A 20848-nucleotide genomic window follows, 5' to 3' on the forward strand; every position below is an offset into this window, starting at 1 on the left:
AAGGCAGTTTCTGCCCGGTTATACATCGCCAGGTAGCTTCTAAAATTACCATGCTCAGTAAGTAGTTGAGCAGTAGCAAACGTTAAATCTCTAAGTGGTGATGAGAACCTACATTCAACACTAAGAAAATAAAGTCTTGTTATTCTAACAGTTTCACTGCTCAACTATTCTTGATTCCACTTTTGTATAGCGTTGTCATAAATATAATTTTTAAGGCTGCTACGTGAGAGAGGGATGAGTGTAGTCAAGTCCTTTGCAGCTGACTTAACCTCAAAGTCAGCTTTTTTATTTCCTAGTATGCCCACTATGGCCAGGAACAAATTTAAAAGTTATCTTATTTACAAGATTTTTAATATGTGCTGGATATATGCAATTTTATTGCTATTGCAATTGGGATTTAATAAGGCTTTTAGGACAGACTGAGAATCACTGTAAATGTTGATAGACAGAGTTTTGTTTGGTGGTGAAGTGGCCCACTGAACAGCTTAGTAGACAGCATCTTCTTCAGCTTGATAGATGGAGGTTTGTGGCGGGTATCTGTACCTTCTAGCATACATGTCAGTTTGGAGGAAGATACAGATACTTGAGCCGACATGCAGGGGGCTTTTGGACCCATCTGTGTAGATATTAATGTCTGCATGATTATCCATGGAGGAATCAGATGACACCAAATGTACCCTGGGGATAATCTTGTTTACAGGGTGATGATCAGAGATAGTAGGGTAATTGCAATGTGGTAGCATATGAACAGCTGTAGATAGGAGTAGAGACCGTTGTTTAGCCTTGATGTTTGTAGTTCTGATGTGTAGTTTAGAACCTTTTCTACAATGCATAGTGGCAAAGAAAGGAGCTCTGCTAGTATCAGAAAGGCATTTCTGCAGAAATTTAGTAGAAACAGTTCTGCAGCACTTTGAAATTCTTATGGCAAACTGTCTTTGAAGAGAGAGTAATTTACTTGCTACTGAACTTTTACTAGTTACATGACCCCAGCTAGAGACCGCGTAAAGTATCATTGGTTGTATTACCCCATTATATAGAGTTTTACAAGCTTTATGATTTAGTCCCCAGGCGCACCTAGCACATTTTATTAGCATGTAGTTTATTTTCTTGACCTTAGCCAAGATGTAATCGATATGGCAACGGAATGTGGTTTCTCTCTATTCTCTCTTGTTTTATTTTGTATAACGTTTCTGTTTACACATGCACTAGCTAGTCGATATGTCAAATTCTTTTGCGTTCTTTTGTAAAAATTAAAATTAATATATAAATGAATATTATGTCGTTGATTAATGATAACAATAATAAAAAGATTGTTAATAATTTTAGAAAGTTTTTAAAATAAATTGTTTATTCGAATTCATTAAAGTTTTATATTTTTAAATTTATTATTATTTAATTTAAAATTTACTAAATTTTAAATTAAGTTTTCGCAGTGAGGTATTTCTCATTGTGTGAACATTACCCCGCGACGACCCACTATTGGCCAACGGTTCCGTTTCGTGAACACTGGCAGCCGATTGCAGAGACAACATTTAGAGGCCGACGGCGGTTTACAGATCGGGTAGACCGCAGTTCAGAAAAATTTCATTGCAGAGACGGCGTTTCTCGCTTGCCACAATGTAGACAGCGATTAGAAACAAGTTATTTGTCCTACTTTCTAGACTCACTCGACAGCAAGTTTAGAGGGCTTTTTGTAGTTTTGTTGGTGGAAAAGTTTAGATAAAAAATGGATATCGTTCCTTCGATAAATGTTGTAAACGGTACGAATCGACAAAATTATTCATTAATTAATTGCTTGGAACAAAAATAACAAAATTAAATACTTTAAATTTGTTTTAAATGTTCAAATTTCGATATTCAAATGGGAAAAGACTTAAAACTACAATTAATTTAAATTAGATGCATTTATTTACAATTCGAATATCGTGTCGGTTATAAAACGTTAACGCATTTCGGGGTCATTGTAGTTACTGAACGTTGTGTTAAACAAACGAGACAATTTTAATAATTACCGAAATCTTTTTATAGAAATAAAATATATATATATATAATAGTAATAATAAAATATTTAAAATTATTTATTTCTACAGTTACGAAGGGTGACAGTAATACGATGTCGAAATAATTCGTTAAAAATCTATTCTGAAGACAAATTTCGAATTCGGTATACATTTTCTAAATACAGTAGATCCTCAATTATCCGGACCTCGATTATCCGGATTGTTCAAAATAAACAAAAATTTTACAAATTTGCTGATTTGCACTTGGCGATTGCGACACTGTTTATGTACGTGATGGAATGCATAACTTTTTTTGTCCCAACAACGTCTCACCCGGCACAGTGGTTCTAAACTTTTTAATACATTTTGCGTCGTAATAAAAATGTAACTTGACATACATATTTATAAATAATTTATATTCAAATTACATCATTTCTATGGACAAGGGCGGTGTAAGGCATGGGCGACGTGGGCCACCGCCTATGGCCTCACGGTCCGAGGGGCCTCGCGCCTCGAAGGTTTATGCATTATTTAAAAGCCGTGAACGCGACGAAAAAATTTTATTCGTCATAAAACGATAAATAGTTTGCATTTTTATGAATAAAAATTTGACAGTTTCAACTGCTTTTTATTTTATAAAATCCATCTTCTTGCGCCACCAGAGGGCGTTTAAACAATAGGCAGTGTTAGTGCTGGTCAGTAGTCCAAATTCAAAACAAATGTTTGTTTCTTGAAAATTTGATCACGATTTAAATATAGTACTGTATTATTTTCTATTATCCGGACTACATTCATTCCCACTTAGTCCGGGAAATCGAGGTTCTACTGTATGGATTTGTTCGTATTTTAAACCGTATTGGCAACGAAATCAAATATCGAAATGGAAAATGGTCGTCATTATCTGCCGAACAACGGTTGTTGAGGGCCTTAAGATTTTATTTCCGGAAGCTTTCGGAATGTAGCTGGCGACCTTTTCTGACGTCGCAAACGAATAACCCGATTGGTCGAACGACTCCTAAAACAGGGGAGTAATGGTCAAGAAAGTAAGAACCAATGTTTTGCCGAAGTTCGTGTAGAGAGCGTTTAGAAATAGACGCTCGTCGCTTTGCAACGCATTTTAAACCGCGGTTCAGCCAGCCAACGTCTATAGGCCGTTCTGTTGTTAAACGTCGTTTAACGTAAACTCTGTCCCTGCAACCGGCTGTGGGAGTTCGGTCGTGGGTTCGCGCTTCGTCAAGGCAGGCTGGTCACGTAAAGTTTTCCCGATTTTCTCCACGTCTGTACGCCTGAATCGTGGCTAGTTACCCTTAAACGGATTTCCTGGAAGGCATTGTTTCCCTCGATACGACCATCATAAACGCATACAACTACTATTACATGACAATTACGTCACACTTTTCCACGGAGCAATATAGGCTAGAAACTCATGCCCAACTAGCTTCTACAAGACAAGACATTACCCCGCGTGTCTAGCCGAACAATTCCATTGCTTTCATCTTAATGCTAATTAGTCTTATATGTTAATTTCTTATTGCTTTTAGTATTTAATGCAATATTAATTCTCTATAAAATGTGTTTTTGGAATGTATTTTGGAGTGTCTAGAACGAATTAATTCGATTTACATTGATTCATATGGAAATAATTGCCTCGGTTTTCGTCGGTTTCGGATTTCGCCGATTGTTTTCGAACGGATTATCGACGAAAACCGAGGTATCACTGTATTACACTAATAAAGATTACCAACTCAAAAAATCAGGAGAGACAAGTCAATTACAATAAAGGATATTTACAGATTAATGCTTTTTCTGTGAGAAAAAATCCTTCTCTAAGAATACTCGAAAAACTAAGTAGATAGAACTGGTCAGTTTTTAGCTTAAGAATCTGATTTAATTCTTCCATTAAGCTTAGGGTCAGTATTTTGAAAATCGAACTCGATAATTTTCTACGAATTTTTTTAATTGTAAAACATAAACAAATTTTATTTTTAAAATTCTGAAAAAACGATTAATAGAAGAATTAAATAAAATCTTTACGTTCCGTATCTACTTCCGTTTTGGAGAATTTTTGCGTAAGGATTTCCTCGTAGAAAAACAATTAAATTATTAACGCCATCTGCTGACGATCGCATGCATAAACAAAAAATTTATCAATAGCAATCAGCTCTAATAAATGCAGATTTTCTTGACATAAATACAATAAATGAAATACGTAATCTTTTAAAAATATTTTAAAAATTACACTCAATTCAAAAAGTATGAGTGACATTTTTTGTATAAGAATGTAAACACACTTCGTTCTTAGGCCTATCACTGACACTTCTGAATTTCATTAGACCTTCAAATATTGAATGTAAGGAACTGGCCATCTGAAAATAACAAACATTTAAAATTTTCATACAATTGCATTTTACATATATTTTCTAATATTGCTACTTACTTTAATTGGAAAGTTTTTATTTATGTAGAAAAATCCACCTACGGTAATTCTCAATGACATCTTCCCGAATCTTTTCATAAAATTTAAAATCTATTGTACGAAAATTCTCAGTGTAATCGAAATTAACGATGTAAATACAAAAAAGACAAACATTTAAATATTCTTACTTTCAACTTATTTTGTAGATTAATATTTGTACTTGAAAACCGTCTTATTTCTTGAAATGAATCATGCATCTGTTTCGAAAAATTTAGAAAAGATATTATTGTGCAGTATTTAACTACATATTATACAATACTATTTAAAATCTTACCGTTAGTGTAAATGAGGAGAAGAGAAAACTGTTTACAATGCACGTAACCGCAAAAAAAATTGACAAAAACAGAATAACAATCTTGTTTGTTAAACTCATATCAGTAAAGAGCAATTGATAGCAACAAAGACATGTCACAAATAATACGAAAAAGTATAAAATTACAATAATGTCTTCATAGATATTATTGAGATGCTCAATGTATGCCCATAAATCCGAATGTTGAACAATTAATGATTCTATTTGTCGTTCAATGTTAAAATTTTCAATTTTTAACAAAGACAAATTTTCAGATAATCGCAAAAATCCGCTTTTTACAATTATTATAACAAAAAGAGCAATAAAGCAAAAATGGAAAATTAGTCCAATAAAGTAAGTGACATAAATGCAAAGCAACACAGAGTAGAGAACCATTTCGTATGTCAATTGATGTTTTTGATCAAATCGATAACAAACAACCGCATTCATTATTTGATAGCATATTATACAGCCGAATGAAAAAGATAAGACGAAATGCCAAAGTTTAATTACAATATTTTGTAATTTTTCCACTTCTAAATGATTAGATATTTTAATTTTAATCGACGAAGGACATTTTTTCCGTTTTGCGACACTGAAAACATATGCTGTATTAAACGTTATTAACGTGAAAATTATTTCAATGAAAATTGAATGATACCCCAAAAATTTAGGCGAATGTAAATATGGAAAGAATCCGTTAGATCCCAAAATCAAATCGAAAAACTCAAATCCAAAACATATCCATAGAAAAAATTCGATACAATTGAAATAAAAATGTTTTAGTGATTTGCTTGGAAAAATAAATGAAAATTGATACATGCAATGACAAGGCCTAAACGGTTCGTAACCGAAAACTAAAGCAGTGCTCAAACCATGACTGAGAAAGCATTTCAGACAAAATTCATTTGATGAGGAATAATCCATGTCTACCTTTAAAAGATTTTAAATAGATCAATTTTAGTAAACTGAATTATTATAATTATATAAATCATATTATTTGGTAAATTAAAAATTTTAATCTACTTAAAAACTAACTAATTACCATACCGATGAACACACAGAATAAAGAACAGATATATTATTACATACTGAATTAATTAATGACTGTTAAGATAGAACTGCTAACTACATAGAACGACGTCGTCGAAATCTTGTATTTCCAGCTGTGATGTTAGATAATACCTTACACTAGTCTTGGGTTTTATCGATTTATTTGATCAATAAATCCATTAGCCATCAAATTTTAAAACATGTCAGAAATAATTTTCCAATATTGGAAATGACATAGATGTTTGAAATTACAATGGATGTTGTATGATACTAAAAATGCAATCTTAAGGAAAACATTGGAAGATGCTTTGAAACTATGGCCGTCAGTGTTTTACATAAGCTTTACTGATTTATAGTGAGTGGAGACTATTTACGTAGTAATCCTTGTATGAGATGATAAAGCAACGAGTAAACAAGTTATTAAAAAGGCATTTGAAATAAATTTATAACATTTGAAAGAAGATTTAATCTATCGTAAGTGAAATGTGAATGGCTTATTATTATTCCCGAAAAATTATAGTATCCAATTGTGTGAATCATTTATAAAAGGAAATTGGTATTTGCTAAATATCTCAATTAAAAGAATTGACGGTTAAAACAAACAAAGCTACATTCAACGTCATAATTGTTCATTGTCGCCATTGCTTAGATCGTTTTGGGCGCGTTGCCTGGAAAAATCGCTTTAACGCAACTAGTAAGAGTGCCATTGACACAGTTGCACAGCTACGGGGATGTGGTAGGTGCGGTCCGCACCGGGCCCCTGGAAGACGATAGGCACATAGGGGCGCAAAAATGACAGGAAAAAAAGACGTGAAAAGTTTTTTACGGCAATCAGAACAAAGCAAAATTTGGCATTTGGCTGCTCGAGCTGATGGGCCCCCTATTACAGAGAAACCAGCAACTCAACTCTAATCAAATTATACACTATATACACCAGTACACAAAAATATTTAAGTCCGTTTACGTAAAAATACAAAAAAATAGCTAACGCCCAAAATATCTTCGTTGCTGTATCTTCGGATCTTAACCTGATTCGTCAAGATGGATCAATGGAGCTTCTGAATTTCATTCATCGATACAAATTGATCGATTCGGTACCGAATATAGAAATCGGTCCCCGAATCTTTTTAACGATGGGAGTTAGTGCTGCAACTTGTGAGAAAAGTTTTTTCAAGCTGAAGCTAAGTAAAAACTACCTGAGGTCGACAATGAGCAACCTGAGATTGACGAACCTTGCCATTTTATCCATCGAACGTGAAGTTACTGATTCCATCGATTTTGATACTGTTATTTCTGATTTTGCTAGTCAGAAAGCTCGTAAAGTAAGTTTTTAAAATTTAAATGTATCCTAATATTATTTGTTTTACCTCGCACAAAACGGAATAAATAAATCCAAAAGCCTGAAATTTACAGAAAAAATTACTTGATTTTTGTTTGGACGTTCCTAATTACCATTACGAAAAAAGGACACCCCTGCCAAAAATTTTTTACGGGGCCCACAAATCTGGTTTCGCACAGGGCCCGGAGAACTCTAACTGCGCCGCTGTTCATTGGCGTAGCTAGAGCAATACCAATGACATTGCTCGTGTCAAATGAAACGAGTAATGTCATTGGTTTGCTTATCCAGTTGTATTAAAGCCTGTTTGCCAGGGCAACGGACTCTTTGTAAACATAAGTATATGGATAACTAAAAAGTTCATTGGCTGTTCGTAGCAAGTATCATGAATAATGTCGGATAGATAGAAACTGAGCCAACGAAAAAGACAAGCCAGGGTGCGTTGTTTATCACATGACCAAATTATTGCTAAATATCGCCCTGTTTGAATTGTGTTTCTATTAAAACAGAAAGACGTCTTACAGATATTTTAAAATTTTACAAATGTTTTATTTAAATTACGATAAATATTTGAGAAAAATTATACCAGAATCTGTTGACCCTACCAGCATTGTAGACATCAGCGAGGTTGAGGACGAAGTTTTCAACGTGAAAACGCGTACGTCAGACGTTCAGCGCCGCCTTCCTGTAACCGTAGAAGTTTGACAATAGCGTTTGGAACGTCAGTGGAATCATGCTCACGTTCCCGCTATGGTCAAACTTCTACGGTTACAGGAAGGCGGCACTGAACGTCTGACGTACGCGTTTTCACGTTGAAAACTTCAGCCTCAACCTCGCTAATAACGTGAGAGTCTGGAGACAGAATAATTTTATTTAATAACAACGAAAATTAAGTCAAAGTCAAATCAAAGTTTTAAATTGATGTTAAAAACTACACATTTTTATCAATTTTGTGAGAAAAGGGAAATAAAACTTTCTTTGACAAGATGTTATCGCAAGTTTTTGTCGAACATCTGGTAGTTCGATTCATCAGTGCATCCTGTCATGATAAAATTTCGAACAGCTGATTGTAGAAAACCCAGTATAAAAGGGGCAGAGATAGCAGTCTTGAGGCGGATGACGAAAAACAATGAACCGCCATAGAAAGGCAGATTGTCATATAAAACGCCGTAGAAGGTCTCTACCATATAGAAGCCCGGACTGCAATAAGGAGCACATATCCCAGCTTCATCTGTCATTCGTCTCCAATCCACTCCGAAAGCAAAGCATCGTGAGAAGCGGGCGGAGGAGGGGCATCGGCAGATATCGGTTTAAACTTCCTTGAATCGGCCACGATCGGGCAAAGACCGTTCAATTTGACACTGGATGGTTTTACCCGAGTGACTAAGGGGTGATAAGTCCGTTGATAGGGGGTTGGCGCCTGATAAGTCCACCTTTGAGCAAGTCAAACAACAAAAACAACAATTTATTTTTGCTGTTTGACAATTTATTTATATTGCATTGATATGTGTTTGGCAGTTAAAAGTGGTTTCAACTTCATTTTTAAATAATTTACATTGTCATAGTTTTTTAAAGTTTTCCAAACAGTTGCATGAGATACATCTATTGGTATTTCAACAGCAGCATGCCTTGTTGACATGTTTTTATATTTATTATATAAGCTTCAAAACTTCTCTCATTCCTGGATGTTAAACATAATATATGTTGAATATATATAAAATTAATATTTGTGAAAAAAATTTATGCTGCTTTATGAAATGTAAAAAACCTGATAAAATAATTAAAATAATGATAAAAAATAATTAATATTTCCAGTAACAATTTCAAAATAAATTTTTAAAAAACAAAATTTATGGTGTCCTTATACTTTTGTAACAGGCTGTAGAACTTACCCTATTTTTAGAAGTATAAAATAGAGAGGTTGAGGCCCACGTATCAGCGCAAAACGTGAACGGCGGACGTCCGAGCGCCGCGATCTGGCAATTCTAGACGGTCGATAATGGCGTTCGCTTCGTCTAGAAAGGCGAGTATACGATCGGTTAAACTTCTTCGTTTTGTGTTTGGGGTTGAAATTATGACCTATTTTATTAAAATAACGATTATTTAAGCATTTACGAATAACATTGTAAAGAAACAGACGATTTTAATCCATAAATTATTTAATTAATCAATTTTTTAGCAAGTGATGTGAAGTGTCGATAACATTTTTATAGCTGTGTTTGTAAAATAGCTTATCATAGTTTTCTTTTCAGAATGATCAAGATATTTTTCGAAAAATTTGATTTAGAGAGGAAAGAAAGAGAAGCGTTATTAGAAATACTTTTGAAAACTTTGAATAAAAATTGAAGAAAAAGTTTTATAACATTGAAAAAATTCTTTATTTATTTATTGATTACATTCTAAGTATTTGTCCAATTTGGGGAGGGTAAACAATTAAAATAATCTGATGTTGCACTACCGTATAAGCATGTGTGACAGTTTGTAAGTAGTGCACCAACAATATGCAGTTTACCAACAGGCTGAAGATAAAATCTAGAAAAGCAATTATCTGAATTATTTTCCCAAATACCCATTCCACACACTCTCTTACTGAACTCATCGTGGAATTAAATACTTCTTGCTCAAATGTTAAGCTAGCACCTCGGTATGGTGTAATGAGGTGTTGACGCAAAGAATAACCAGAATCTCCATATAAAACAAATTGGGTCCCGTTCTCAGAACAAGGAATCGCAGCCAAATGCTCTAACAAATTAGATTCTCTCAACATTCCACTGTCATGACTTTTCCTTCTATTGGTTCAAATAAATTAGCAATCATACCATCGAGTGTAACCACTGATTGAAATTTCAAACAATGTATACGTTTATGGCCACTGAATACCACCCTTTGATGTATTTTTGGTCGACAAATAGGACGTGCCGTTCCATCTACGAACCCCCACAGTTTGTCAAAGGAGCACCTTTTGCTATTATTATTTGGCTAAATAATTTTAATTTTTCTCTTGTTAGTTTTATTTTGTCGATATTCAGTAACAATTTGGAATGGCTATTGTAAATGATGTTTAGTGTTTCATGCACAAATCGTGAAAGTTCATTTTTTGATCTCCCCAACAAAACATAAATATTAAGTCTTATAAGTACAGTAAAGACTCGTAAATCGGAACCCCGGTAATCGGAATCGCCGTTAATCGGCACGATTTTCAGTCGGACTGTGCCGTGCTGGATCGAACATTTCGGATACTAGATTTACTTCTAAAGTATAATTTTCATGTTTTTATATTCTTCAATATATTTATTTTGTTTGTACAAAATGCAGAAATAATTTTTAACGATACGATAGCCTCGATTATTATTATAAAAATTTTCGATAGGCTTAAAATCGACGAAAATTCAACACGAAGCGACACGCAACGGAGAAAAATTTGAACATCGGACAGGTTAATATATTTTTTCGTACATAATCCGTAATCGGAACAAATCCCTAAGCTGAACAACCCCAGTCCCCAATTGATTCCGATTTTCGGTTCACTACTGTATATCAAAATGATTCTTGAAAGTAAGAGTCATTTTGATTTTTATTTCTGACAAAGGCCTTTCAAAAAGAACGAAAACGTTTGAAATTTGAATTAAAAGGCTGCATTATAAAGGTTGGTGTGTGTCGATACATAATTAGTAATTAAGTGCAGTTAATTAATCAAAGAAGAATGTTAATAATTAAAAAATAAAGTTCTTAAAATTCTATAAAATCATGCCTAAATATTACGTAGGATAGGGAAGGGGAGGGGATCAAAGAAAATATTACGGTTTCTTACACAAGGGTGAGTGGGGATCTAGAATGGCCAAAATCGCTCTTACGTAATTTATGGATGGCCCCTAACCTTATAAGAGAGATTATGACCCTGAGGTGCATTTTATATTTTAAATAAATCTTAAATATATATGTAAAGATGATATAAATTCATATTTGATTAACTTAAGGCATTGCTATAGTTTGATATTAATGTTACGAGAACGTATGATTAAAGGAAGTTTCGAAATTATATGTGTGTTAATTAAGTTATTGTCGATTCCTATGGAAATTCCATTTTAATGAACAATAATTTGAAATAATTCAATTTTATGTCAGGCTGGTTTCTACTAGGACCCTATAACAGAACCCTGGCTACGCCATTAGTTAAGTTACAAATCTACTCGCGATTCACATAATGTGGCGAGGGCGGCCAAATATCTAGCAGGCAGGCGACTAACAGCTCAGAACCGGTCCTGGGTCGAATCATTGGAAGCGTTATACGATATTTTGGTGTGTAGCATTCACCAGCTAAACTGCGTGAGGTTGATGCTCTGTAAAGCGCATTCGCAAATGCGTATAATCTGGCTGCTTTACACGATTCAGATATTTTCGCCGTGGAAGCTGTCCCGTATTCGACAAAACAGCCCTTCCATTCTGCCACTGATATTGTTCGAATATACAATAGCAATCTTATCGTTTTTTTCACACGTTTTTTTCACATGAATTTGTAATAAGATACATAATGCGGTTATAATAAAATATTAATTTTAATTAATTCAAAGTACATATTATAACGAATTTAGTCTCTGTAATCCAAAACACTTTTGATAGATTAATCTCACATCATTGTGGTTAACAAATTGATATCAAAAGTTTTTACAGCAAAACATTTATATTAAAGAATAATTCAAAGTACGTTAAAATATGAAAATAATCGCGCAATATGTATTTATATTTTAGAAAATACAAGGAAAGCGGGACTTCCGCCGCTTCCAAGGACAGAACGCCACTGATTTAAGACGATGTTAAAATTATGTAAATAGATGTGTAACACGTACAGCTAGAGGTACACAAAGAATAACCTTAAATGTTGAATGAAACAGTCAATCAGTAAATTTTTAAAAAGACAATATGAAGTTGAAGGGCATGAAAATTATGAATGTGCTCTTTAGCTCAAGCGTAATGCTCAACGCACGCGCTATTCTGAGCATAACTATGAACTTTTTTATTGTCGCATTAACAATAAATGTTAATAACATAATTTTGACCATTGTCAAAAAGTATTTTAGAATTTTCGAAGTGATTTATTATTCGAAAGGGATATCTTTATTAAAAAATGAATTTTTTAAGTAAGTTCAATCAATTAGTTTTATATATATATATATATATATATAATTAAAGAATTATTTATCGGTATGTGAATGATGTATATTAAAAAATCGTATTAATCGTAATTTTTTAACGAAAGGTTTAAAATAATCAATGAAAATATTATATAGCACATTATGATATGAATTGCAACTACATTTCTTCTTGATTTCTTTCAATTAAAAAGGAAGAACAACTTGCGGGTATTTACAATTAATTCTCAAAAATTAGCGTAGAAATTTAGTTTCAATTGTCTTCAAGATAAACTTTTTAATTATAACGAATAAGAAACTATACGTATAGGCTACAGTATATACAAAAAGAAGAATAAATCAATATTTCTGACTTTCATTAATGATATTTAAATCTGCTTTAATTTTCTGTATACAACATTTTGAGCATAGAATAGATTTGTGCAAATACACTCAAACCTGTTTTTGTGCGGTCTTTTTTTGTGCGAATTTTTATACGTGCAATGTGTTTTGTGCAATTATTTTTGTGCAGTATGCCAATTTTGATTGAAATTCATATACCGCACACAAAAAATCACACAAAACAAATCGCACAAATAAAAAATCGCACAAAAACAGGTTTAAGTGTATAAATTAATTTTATGATTTTATTTCTCAATGTAATCCTACATATATGAATATTGCTTTCCATCTAAGACGTATAAGCGACAGCACACGCTTCTACAATTTTTATTCTATAGATTTTGTAAAACGAATTGAAAATTTGTTATTTTAAATTTTTTTAATACATTAGAATAAATTAGTATTTGTAATTCTGTTTACAATAATAATTATGAAATGATTATTTCTAGGTGATCAACAATCGTTTGATGGAAGTTATTTTCCTTATAGAAATAACTTTGAGGTAAGTTTATCAGAAAATTTTATGATGTATGTTTTACTTAAAATAGAGCAAATAATATTCAGATAGCAATAGAAGTCAAATACATAGAGAAATATGTAACGATATTTTGAGATTTCTGTTTATTTAAATATAATTTGAAAGCCGGTAATTTCTTTAAAAGCATTCAGACATAATTGTTAACATAACATCATATAAATTTAACTGCCTTTCAGTTTTCCTACAAATATTTTAAAGAAGTAGACGTATCGAGCAGACTGAATTTCTCCAATCCCCTTAACATTCAATTCTCAGTTTCTGGCTTTTTGATCTCGAAGATTGCAATAATATATTCAATATTAAACGGAATTTGTTTCTCATTTAGGCCAAGATATTTAGGTTTTTATTTTTTTCTCCAGGAAAATTTAATACTCAATCAAGTAAATTGTTGAAATTACATAAAAAATAAAACTGAATTTAATAAAAAATTTATTCATATTATTTGACGCCTTTTTAAAATCAAAATTAACGTGTTTAATCACTGTTTAGGGTCTTGGTCTCCTGGTATAACTTGAACAAATACAGTTAAGATATTTTAAACGCCTATATAAATTAGAACGATCGATCCCTGGACCGATTTTAAGGCTTGAATTGGGAAATTAATATTACACCAAATATTTTAATATTTTGGGCTAAAACAATAGATTTACCTCCTGAAGATCTTCGTTGTAGTGTTTACAATTCATTATTAAAGATTGAAAAATTTTCTTAGAAAAACAGGGTTATCTCTTTTCATAAAATATTGAATGAATTCAGATATTCCTTTATATTTCGGTACCAATCACCTTACAACTAAGAACTTATTTAAATGAAATAATGCAAGTTAAATCGTACCAGTTATTGAACTATGACTCGTTTACATGTTAAAGTATCAAAAAACTGTTTATAATAAAACATTTGGGAGGAAAAATCAAACAGTACCTAAATTATGATTTGAGTTACTCTGTTAAAAGCTTGATTATGCAGCTATGTTTGAATAAATTTCGAATTGTAATAAGGGCCATCGCTCGTATAATTCTAATAATGGAAGATATCTTTACTGCAAAAGTACTCGTTGAGTGTGTATCGAGCCATATTTTTGTTTCTGGTGTCATGTTATCCCAGATAAAAAGTAGTATTCTAGGTGAAATATTTAATTTGGTTTACATTGATAATTTATCTAAAATGACTCTTTTTAACTTATAAATTAAGAATTTGAGAAAAACGAATATATGTGTTTTAATTTAATTGTTTAGTTGTGCATAATTTAATTGTTTAATATTTGTTATATGTTGAACTTGTCATTTGTTATTTACCTTCCCCTATTTTAGGAATGAAAAATAGAATCAATAAACGATAATTTACAAATTCTAACGTTTGATATATTAGGGATTTGAGTATAAACTTAAATGTCTTCAAACTATGTATTGCACATTATTTTAATACATATAGAAAGAATTTCTAGTATTAATATTTTAACAAATTATATAGAACACAAAATATTTTAATATTGATTATTAAAATTTGTTTCTCAATAATGCAACTTACCTGCTAGTTTTTAATGTGTTGTACGTTTTACGAAATATACTATAAATAAGTTAAACAGATGTATTTAGTTTTACAATGATTATACAAATAAAAACAAACTGTTATTACACATTATTGTAATTTTATTATGAATTGGGTATAATATCTTATTAATATATTGTATGGTTAATATTTCAGTATGTAGCGTAACTGAACCAATATGGACCAGGAACAGAATTTCCCGAGTATTGGCCAGTTATTGGCCAGTTATTGGCCAGTGAGGGAAAATGTGCCACTAGCAGAGTCGCCTGGATATGATCCAAGAATAAATGTTACAGAATATGGGTCTTCTACACAGTGGTATGGATATGGTCCAAGAACGGATGTAATAGAATATGGACCGCCAGACCAATTTTATGCATATGGTCCTCCAATAATGCATGTAACAGAATATAGGCCGCTAGTACAATGGTATAGATATGGTTCAAGCATAAATGTCCCAGAATATGGGCCTTCAGGACAGTGGTATGGATATGATCCAAGTATGAATGTCCCAGAATATGGGCCTCCAACACAGTTATATGCACCAGTTATAGAAGTCCGTCAAAATGAACTGTCCGTAGAATTTCCTGGATATGATCCAGCACTAGATAACCATGAATGTGGGCTACCGGTGGAGCTTCGTAGATATAGGCAATTTCTAGAAATGCCAGGCTATGGACCAATTCCGGAATTACACACACATCGGCCCGTACTAGAAGTAGTTGGATGTGGAGTGTCTGCAGAAATTCCTGGACAAGGGCCAGAGCAAGAAATGATTGAATCTAGGACGTTGACAAAAAAACTCTGCATATGAACAATCGTCAGAATTGCCAGGAGAGGAACCAACAGAATTGCCAAAACCTGAAGCACGACAGGAAGAATTAGAATATTTTCCAGAACCAGGAATGATCAAGCACGAGCCTTCAGATAAAAGAATATTACAAGCAGACGTTCCTCCGTCATCAGCAACTCCTGCATTGTTACCAATTCCAGGTAATCAGTATATTAATGGTAAATCTTGTTAATTTTATCATGGTGTTAATTTGGTAAAAATATACAAATAGATGACCATATCTACATGAACGATTCTATGATTGTAATAATTTAAAATTTATACATGTTAAATTGTACTTGAAAAAAGTATTTAGGGAAAACTTGCTTTAGATTTTATGGGTAGCTCTGTTAGTTTTAGGGGTGAATTTTATCCGTGAAGTCCAGAACAAGACGATTACTGCCCACCAGTGGCTAAGTGGATAAACCACTGAACACTTGTACTTGGTCGCAGGTTTGCCAAAGGGTTGGCCATTCTAGAGTTTTCTTCACATTAGTACCACGTAAATAACACCAAAATTACGTGTTAGAATGTTAACAAGTGTTTTGATCCTCTTGTCGTCCTGACGCAAGTCTGATCCAAGAAAATAGAATCGCTGTGGTTGTTCGAATATTTGAGTGGATTAAAATGCATGGAAGTATCATAAAATCCTGCTGTTCCATAGTCTTCAAGCGATCGTGGCACATTTCTTGGTGGGTGGCATAGTCCTTTATCTTCCTACAAGTTGCAATTTCTATACGTTGAACCGTTTCATACGGTATGGTGGGTTTCTCGGAACGTTGTTCATCGTATATAGTACATTACCCGTTTTCTCGAATTTAGCATTAAACGGTCTGATATTTTCTCTAGTAGGAAGATACTTCCTGAATTTCTGAGTGAAACTTGTATTTTCGTATAGCCAGTTTTTCAACTTTAGATTTAACTAAAAATATTACCGATAAACAATTATATTTGTTATATATAATAACATGAATACAAATAAGCCAATTATGAATAGAGCGTGAATAGTAGTTTATTACGAGAAATTAAATCGTCTATAAAGTTTAATTTGACATTTCGTTATTTCTGTTGATTTTTTAAAACAATAAAAAAGTATTAAGTAACAAGGTCAAAGTATTTAAGCAAAAACTTTCAATTTTTGTATGATAAACTACGATTGAAAGGAGTATAATAATGCTATCATTTTATGACATTTAATCTTCAACCGCGTATAAGCGCTTGACATTAGTCACGACAATCTTATAACACGTGGAAATAATAAAGAAAACCATATTTTAAACAAATATTTATAATTTATTTCATAGTATATTCTCGTTTATTCAACGAAAAGATTAATAAAATAACTTTAATTTTATTACTAAATATTAATAAATTAGGCTATACAAAATACGTACTGCATAACTTCGTACATATGCAACATTTATTAACAAATAATATTCATAAATTTATTATTAACTTTATCTCATTTTTAATATTTTATTACATATTTTTTCCCTGTTTCATGTCTTCTTTTATAGAGTTTGTTCCGGTTTATCCTCAAGTAATTCGTTATCGAGGTTTTTCTTTCTGCCGATCCACCTTATAAATGAAATTAAAATTAACAAGCAAAGTTTCTGTTCACGATTCATTTCAATTTGTTTGATACAATAATTATATCAATAGTAAAAATTATATGAAATGAATCGCTTTATAGTGCAATACAGGGTGCTCCAAAAGTCAATCGACCGTTGCAAAAACCTGATTGCTTTCTTATTGAAAGATTTAATCATATTTTTTGTGATGTTTGTACGTTCTTATCATCTTATTTTACAATATATATTCACGAGTATGACTGAAACATACAAACCAAATCATACTTAACTGAGTTTTGGCCATCCTTTATTTACGAAACACAATCAACTGAATTCAACGCTGGTAAATGAAGTAAATATGAACTTCTGAGAATGTAAATATTAATCAAAACTTAATATTTATTGTGGTAATTCGTCTAATTAACAACGATAGTAATCAACGTGGTAATCATAAAGAGTAGATGCTCCGAGCTATCTGTACAAAGGATAATTGAATAAATCTCAACAATGTTTAGTACAGATACTGTCCTGAGATGCGGTTTCAATTTTTGAAAAAAAAACTTTGTTTTACAATCTAGTCTGAGGCAAAATGTGGCAATTCTTTTTCCTTAAAATACATTATTAGATATGTTTTCTAACGAATTTAGGGTATGTAAAATCGCAAATCGTTTAGCCTTCGAGTGCATTGTGCAGCGAATGCAGTTCTTAGAGCATGAATATGGAAAACACAGAGCCATATCTTTGATAAAATACCACTTTTCACATCTGTAATCACATATGTAATCGGAATAAGACAAATGCAATTTGTTATCTTCCGAAATTTTTCAGAAAAAATACACACATATACACATTGAGGAAAGAGCAGCGCTAAACTATGCTCCAGCGACTAAATTAGAACTAAATGAGGATGAGGAAAAATGTTCTACCCATTTATTCTAAGAATTTGAAACGTTTCTGGTAACAGAACAGTAATTTTGTTGAATGAACAATTTTGTCGCTTTTCTACAGGGTATAAATTCATCTTCCGCAACAGCCTCATTTGAAAAAAGTTAAAGGTTTTGTATATTTTACAATGATATATATGCTGATTCCGTTTATTGAGAACAATATTGAAATAAAAGGTAGCCAAGGTATGGGTTATATATAACATAGCTACAGATGTAAACAGCATGTGTGTCTGTTCCAGCGTTTGGATTAAAGTAATTAAGTTACGTACTGTATTGTACATGAAGTGCTGTTTTTGAATAAAATTGCGTGTACAAGGTAGGTATGCTCATTTGCTTGGCGAAAGCCTTCATAAAAACGTAATTTAGATCTTATTTAAAATAAAAATATGTAATTAATTTTTTAATAAATTAAAATATGTTTAATATCAGTTGGTAAAATTAAAACCTCTATAGTTATTCAATTTCGTATGCAGTATATGAACAAATAATAATGACTTATATACTGCTGAAATTGCAACGTAAATAAAATAATTTTACTTACGGAAAAACAATAATTGGAAGTATGATGATAGCTCCTGCTATTACGTACGCCATACCGGGAAACACGTGGATGGAAGCATTAAAGATTTGAGTAAATATTAAATTACCAGCAACAGGAACTAGAGATTCGCAAGACGATAAAAATGCAAAGATTTTACCTGAAAAAAGTACGTATATTTTACTTACTAAACTTTAAAATCCCCAATATATTTCATCAACTTTATGAAATACCTAATTCTTCTTCGGATACAATTTTAGATAGTCTGGCTCTCACTGCCAACATACCCATAGTGCCAAATATACCAAGACCATTACCTATACAAAAAGTTTTAGTCAATATATACAGCATACATTTCTACTTTTTAATTATAAACATAAAAATAAAAGTGAATATCTGAACCTAGATAATACAGCCATGTTTTGTATGCAAATCCTTTAACAATATCCGATGAAAACATAGAGATGCTGCCAATTATACCCAGGCAATAATCTTTCATTTTGAAAACTTTTACGAGTACGGGAACAGCGAAAACGACGAAGAACATTCCGGCAGTAAGAAATGCAGAACTAACATTAGAGTAAGTAGTTACGTCCCATTTGTACATTTCCTTGGCAAAGTAAAATGCAAATCCGCTCATAGCTACCAACGATTAAAAGTTATACAATTATAAAACTTATTAATTTTTATATTTATGGTTGAAATATGACTAAAAGTGTTTATATTATTTTTACTAACCTGTATAAGTGGAGATCAAAGCACACATTGAACCTATCAATAACCAAATTTCCAATCTAGTTCTGTTCGGGCGAGGCTTCGTTACTGCACCATAACTTTCTTTAAAGTTTTGGAAAGAGAATAAATCACAAACGATTTTGCCGTTCAAAGTATTCCGTAAGTTTCTATTGTCTTTAACAACTATAATTAACCACATTATAGCCATTACTAGCGAAACTATTCCTGTTATATACACGTAGATATAACCATACTTCTTATAAACCATTCCACCAATAAATGTGCCAAGTGGTATACCCACACCATAAGCTAATTCTAGGAGTGCATATTTTATGGTTCTTTGTTTTTTGGTGGTTTGCTCGGAGATTAAACTGTACATACACATCAAGGTTACTGTGAAACCACCAAATATTCCTGAAGGTAAGGCACTGAGAACCATCCAATATAACGGGGCGTCAAAATAAATTATATTTAATATAATACCAACGTTTTCCAATCCTAAACCAATTAATGCAAATATCACAGGCAATTTCCTTCCATATTTGTCACTCCAAGGTCCTATAACCATAGAAAAGAATACCGCTGGAACAGTTTGTATTAATGTGTTGTAAAGGTTATAGTTGTCTGCAGTGGTTTCTATTTCTTGTTTCTCTTTGGTATAATTATCAATATTACTACAAATGTTCGCTGGAAATCCGAAAATATTCAGACAAGTTTTATCCATAAAGATATTTTGCGAGCATACACGTCCTACGACGTAAGAGAACATGAAGAGAGCCATAAACGGTTCGACTGTCAGGCTTTTAAGAAAGCGTGAACATGTAAATTTATCTCTTTGTTGAGACTGCTGCACTGGCGGTTTTATAAGTGGAGTCGATTCTTCATCTTTCCAATTTGTGTCTGATAATACAGGTTCGTCCATTTCTTCTACAATAGTCATCTTCCTCAATAATAATGTGTTTTAATGTGAAATAATTAAAGCAAGTAACAGAATAACGATAAATTTTATTGCTGTTTTTTTCTATACACAACTGAATAGTAGAATTGAAAAAAGTAAGTGATAGTTTGCAGCACAACCTTATAGTTTTTAAACCTGTAAGAAAGTGATAATAAATAACGCTTCTAGCCCACTACTTTAATTTGAATTGACTTTGTTATCCAATCAAATAGGGTTGTAATAAATTGAAGGGCTTATTACACCAGGGTTAACTAGAATAAATAGACTAGCTTTTACAAAAATAGTAGCCTTTAATATCCTCAATCAAATTTTGGTAAATACGGTACATCAGCATACATGTATGCTGGTGTTGTACTGTATGTATGTAAGGGATCTTTGTATCCGAAATGCATTCTTACCAAAATTTGATTGGGGCTATTAAAGGCTACTATTTTCTTTACGAAAATAGTTTATTTTAATTTTTCCGAATTAATAATCGAAAATTTACGAAAAT

The 20848-nt window shown here is 32.3% G+C and overlaps 1 protein-coding gene across 1 annotated transcript; it reads right to left on the reverse strand.

The window, feature by feature from the left end:
- Positions 1-16990: 16990 nt before the first annotated feature.
- Positions 16991-20606, reverse strand: LOC136972086 (probable peptidoglycan muropeptide transporter SLC46). Its single transcript, XM_067266641.1, has 5 exons — positions 19401-20606; positions 19065-19304; positions 18896-18979; positions 18666-18822; positions 16991-17184 (listed from the first exon to the last, which is right to left on the reverse strand). Exons 1-5 carry the CDS (start codon positions 20335-20337, stop codon positions 17118-17120), a joined length of 1485 nt encoding a protein of 494 aa, XP_067122742.1. The 5' UTR covers positions 20338-20606; the 3' UTR covers positions 16991-17117.
- Positions 20607-20848: the final 242 nt, after the last annotated feature.

This window comes from Centruroides vittatus, unplaced genomic scaffold (genome assembly GCF_030686945.1).
Source record: "Centruroides vittatus isolate TY-2023 unplaced genomic scaffold, ASM3068694v2 contig_2787, whole genome shotgun sequence".
In the NCBI taxonomy this organism is placed as follows: Eukaryota; Metazoa; Arthropoda; class Arachnida; order Scorpiones; family Buthidae; genus Centruroides; species Centruroides vittatus.

What these genes read in the sequence shown, in the direction of transcription:
- LOC136972086 (XM_067266641.1), bottom strand. Translation starts at nt 20,337, where the DNA reads ATGACTATTGTAGAAGAAATGGACGAACCTGTATTATCAGACACAAAT. An exon ending in TTTGATCTCCACTTATACAG is followed by an intron (nt 19,305 to 19,400) that starts GTTAGTAAAAAT and finishes AATCGTTGGTAG; the next exon opens with CTATGAGCGGATTTGCATTT. An exon ending in CTTCCAATTATTGTTTTTCC is followed by an intron (nt 17,185 to 18,665) that starts GTAAGTAAAATT and finishes TTCATTTATAAG; the next exon opens with GTGGATCGGCAGAAAGAAAA.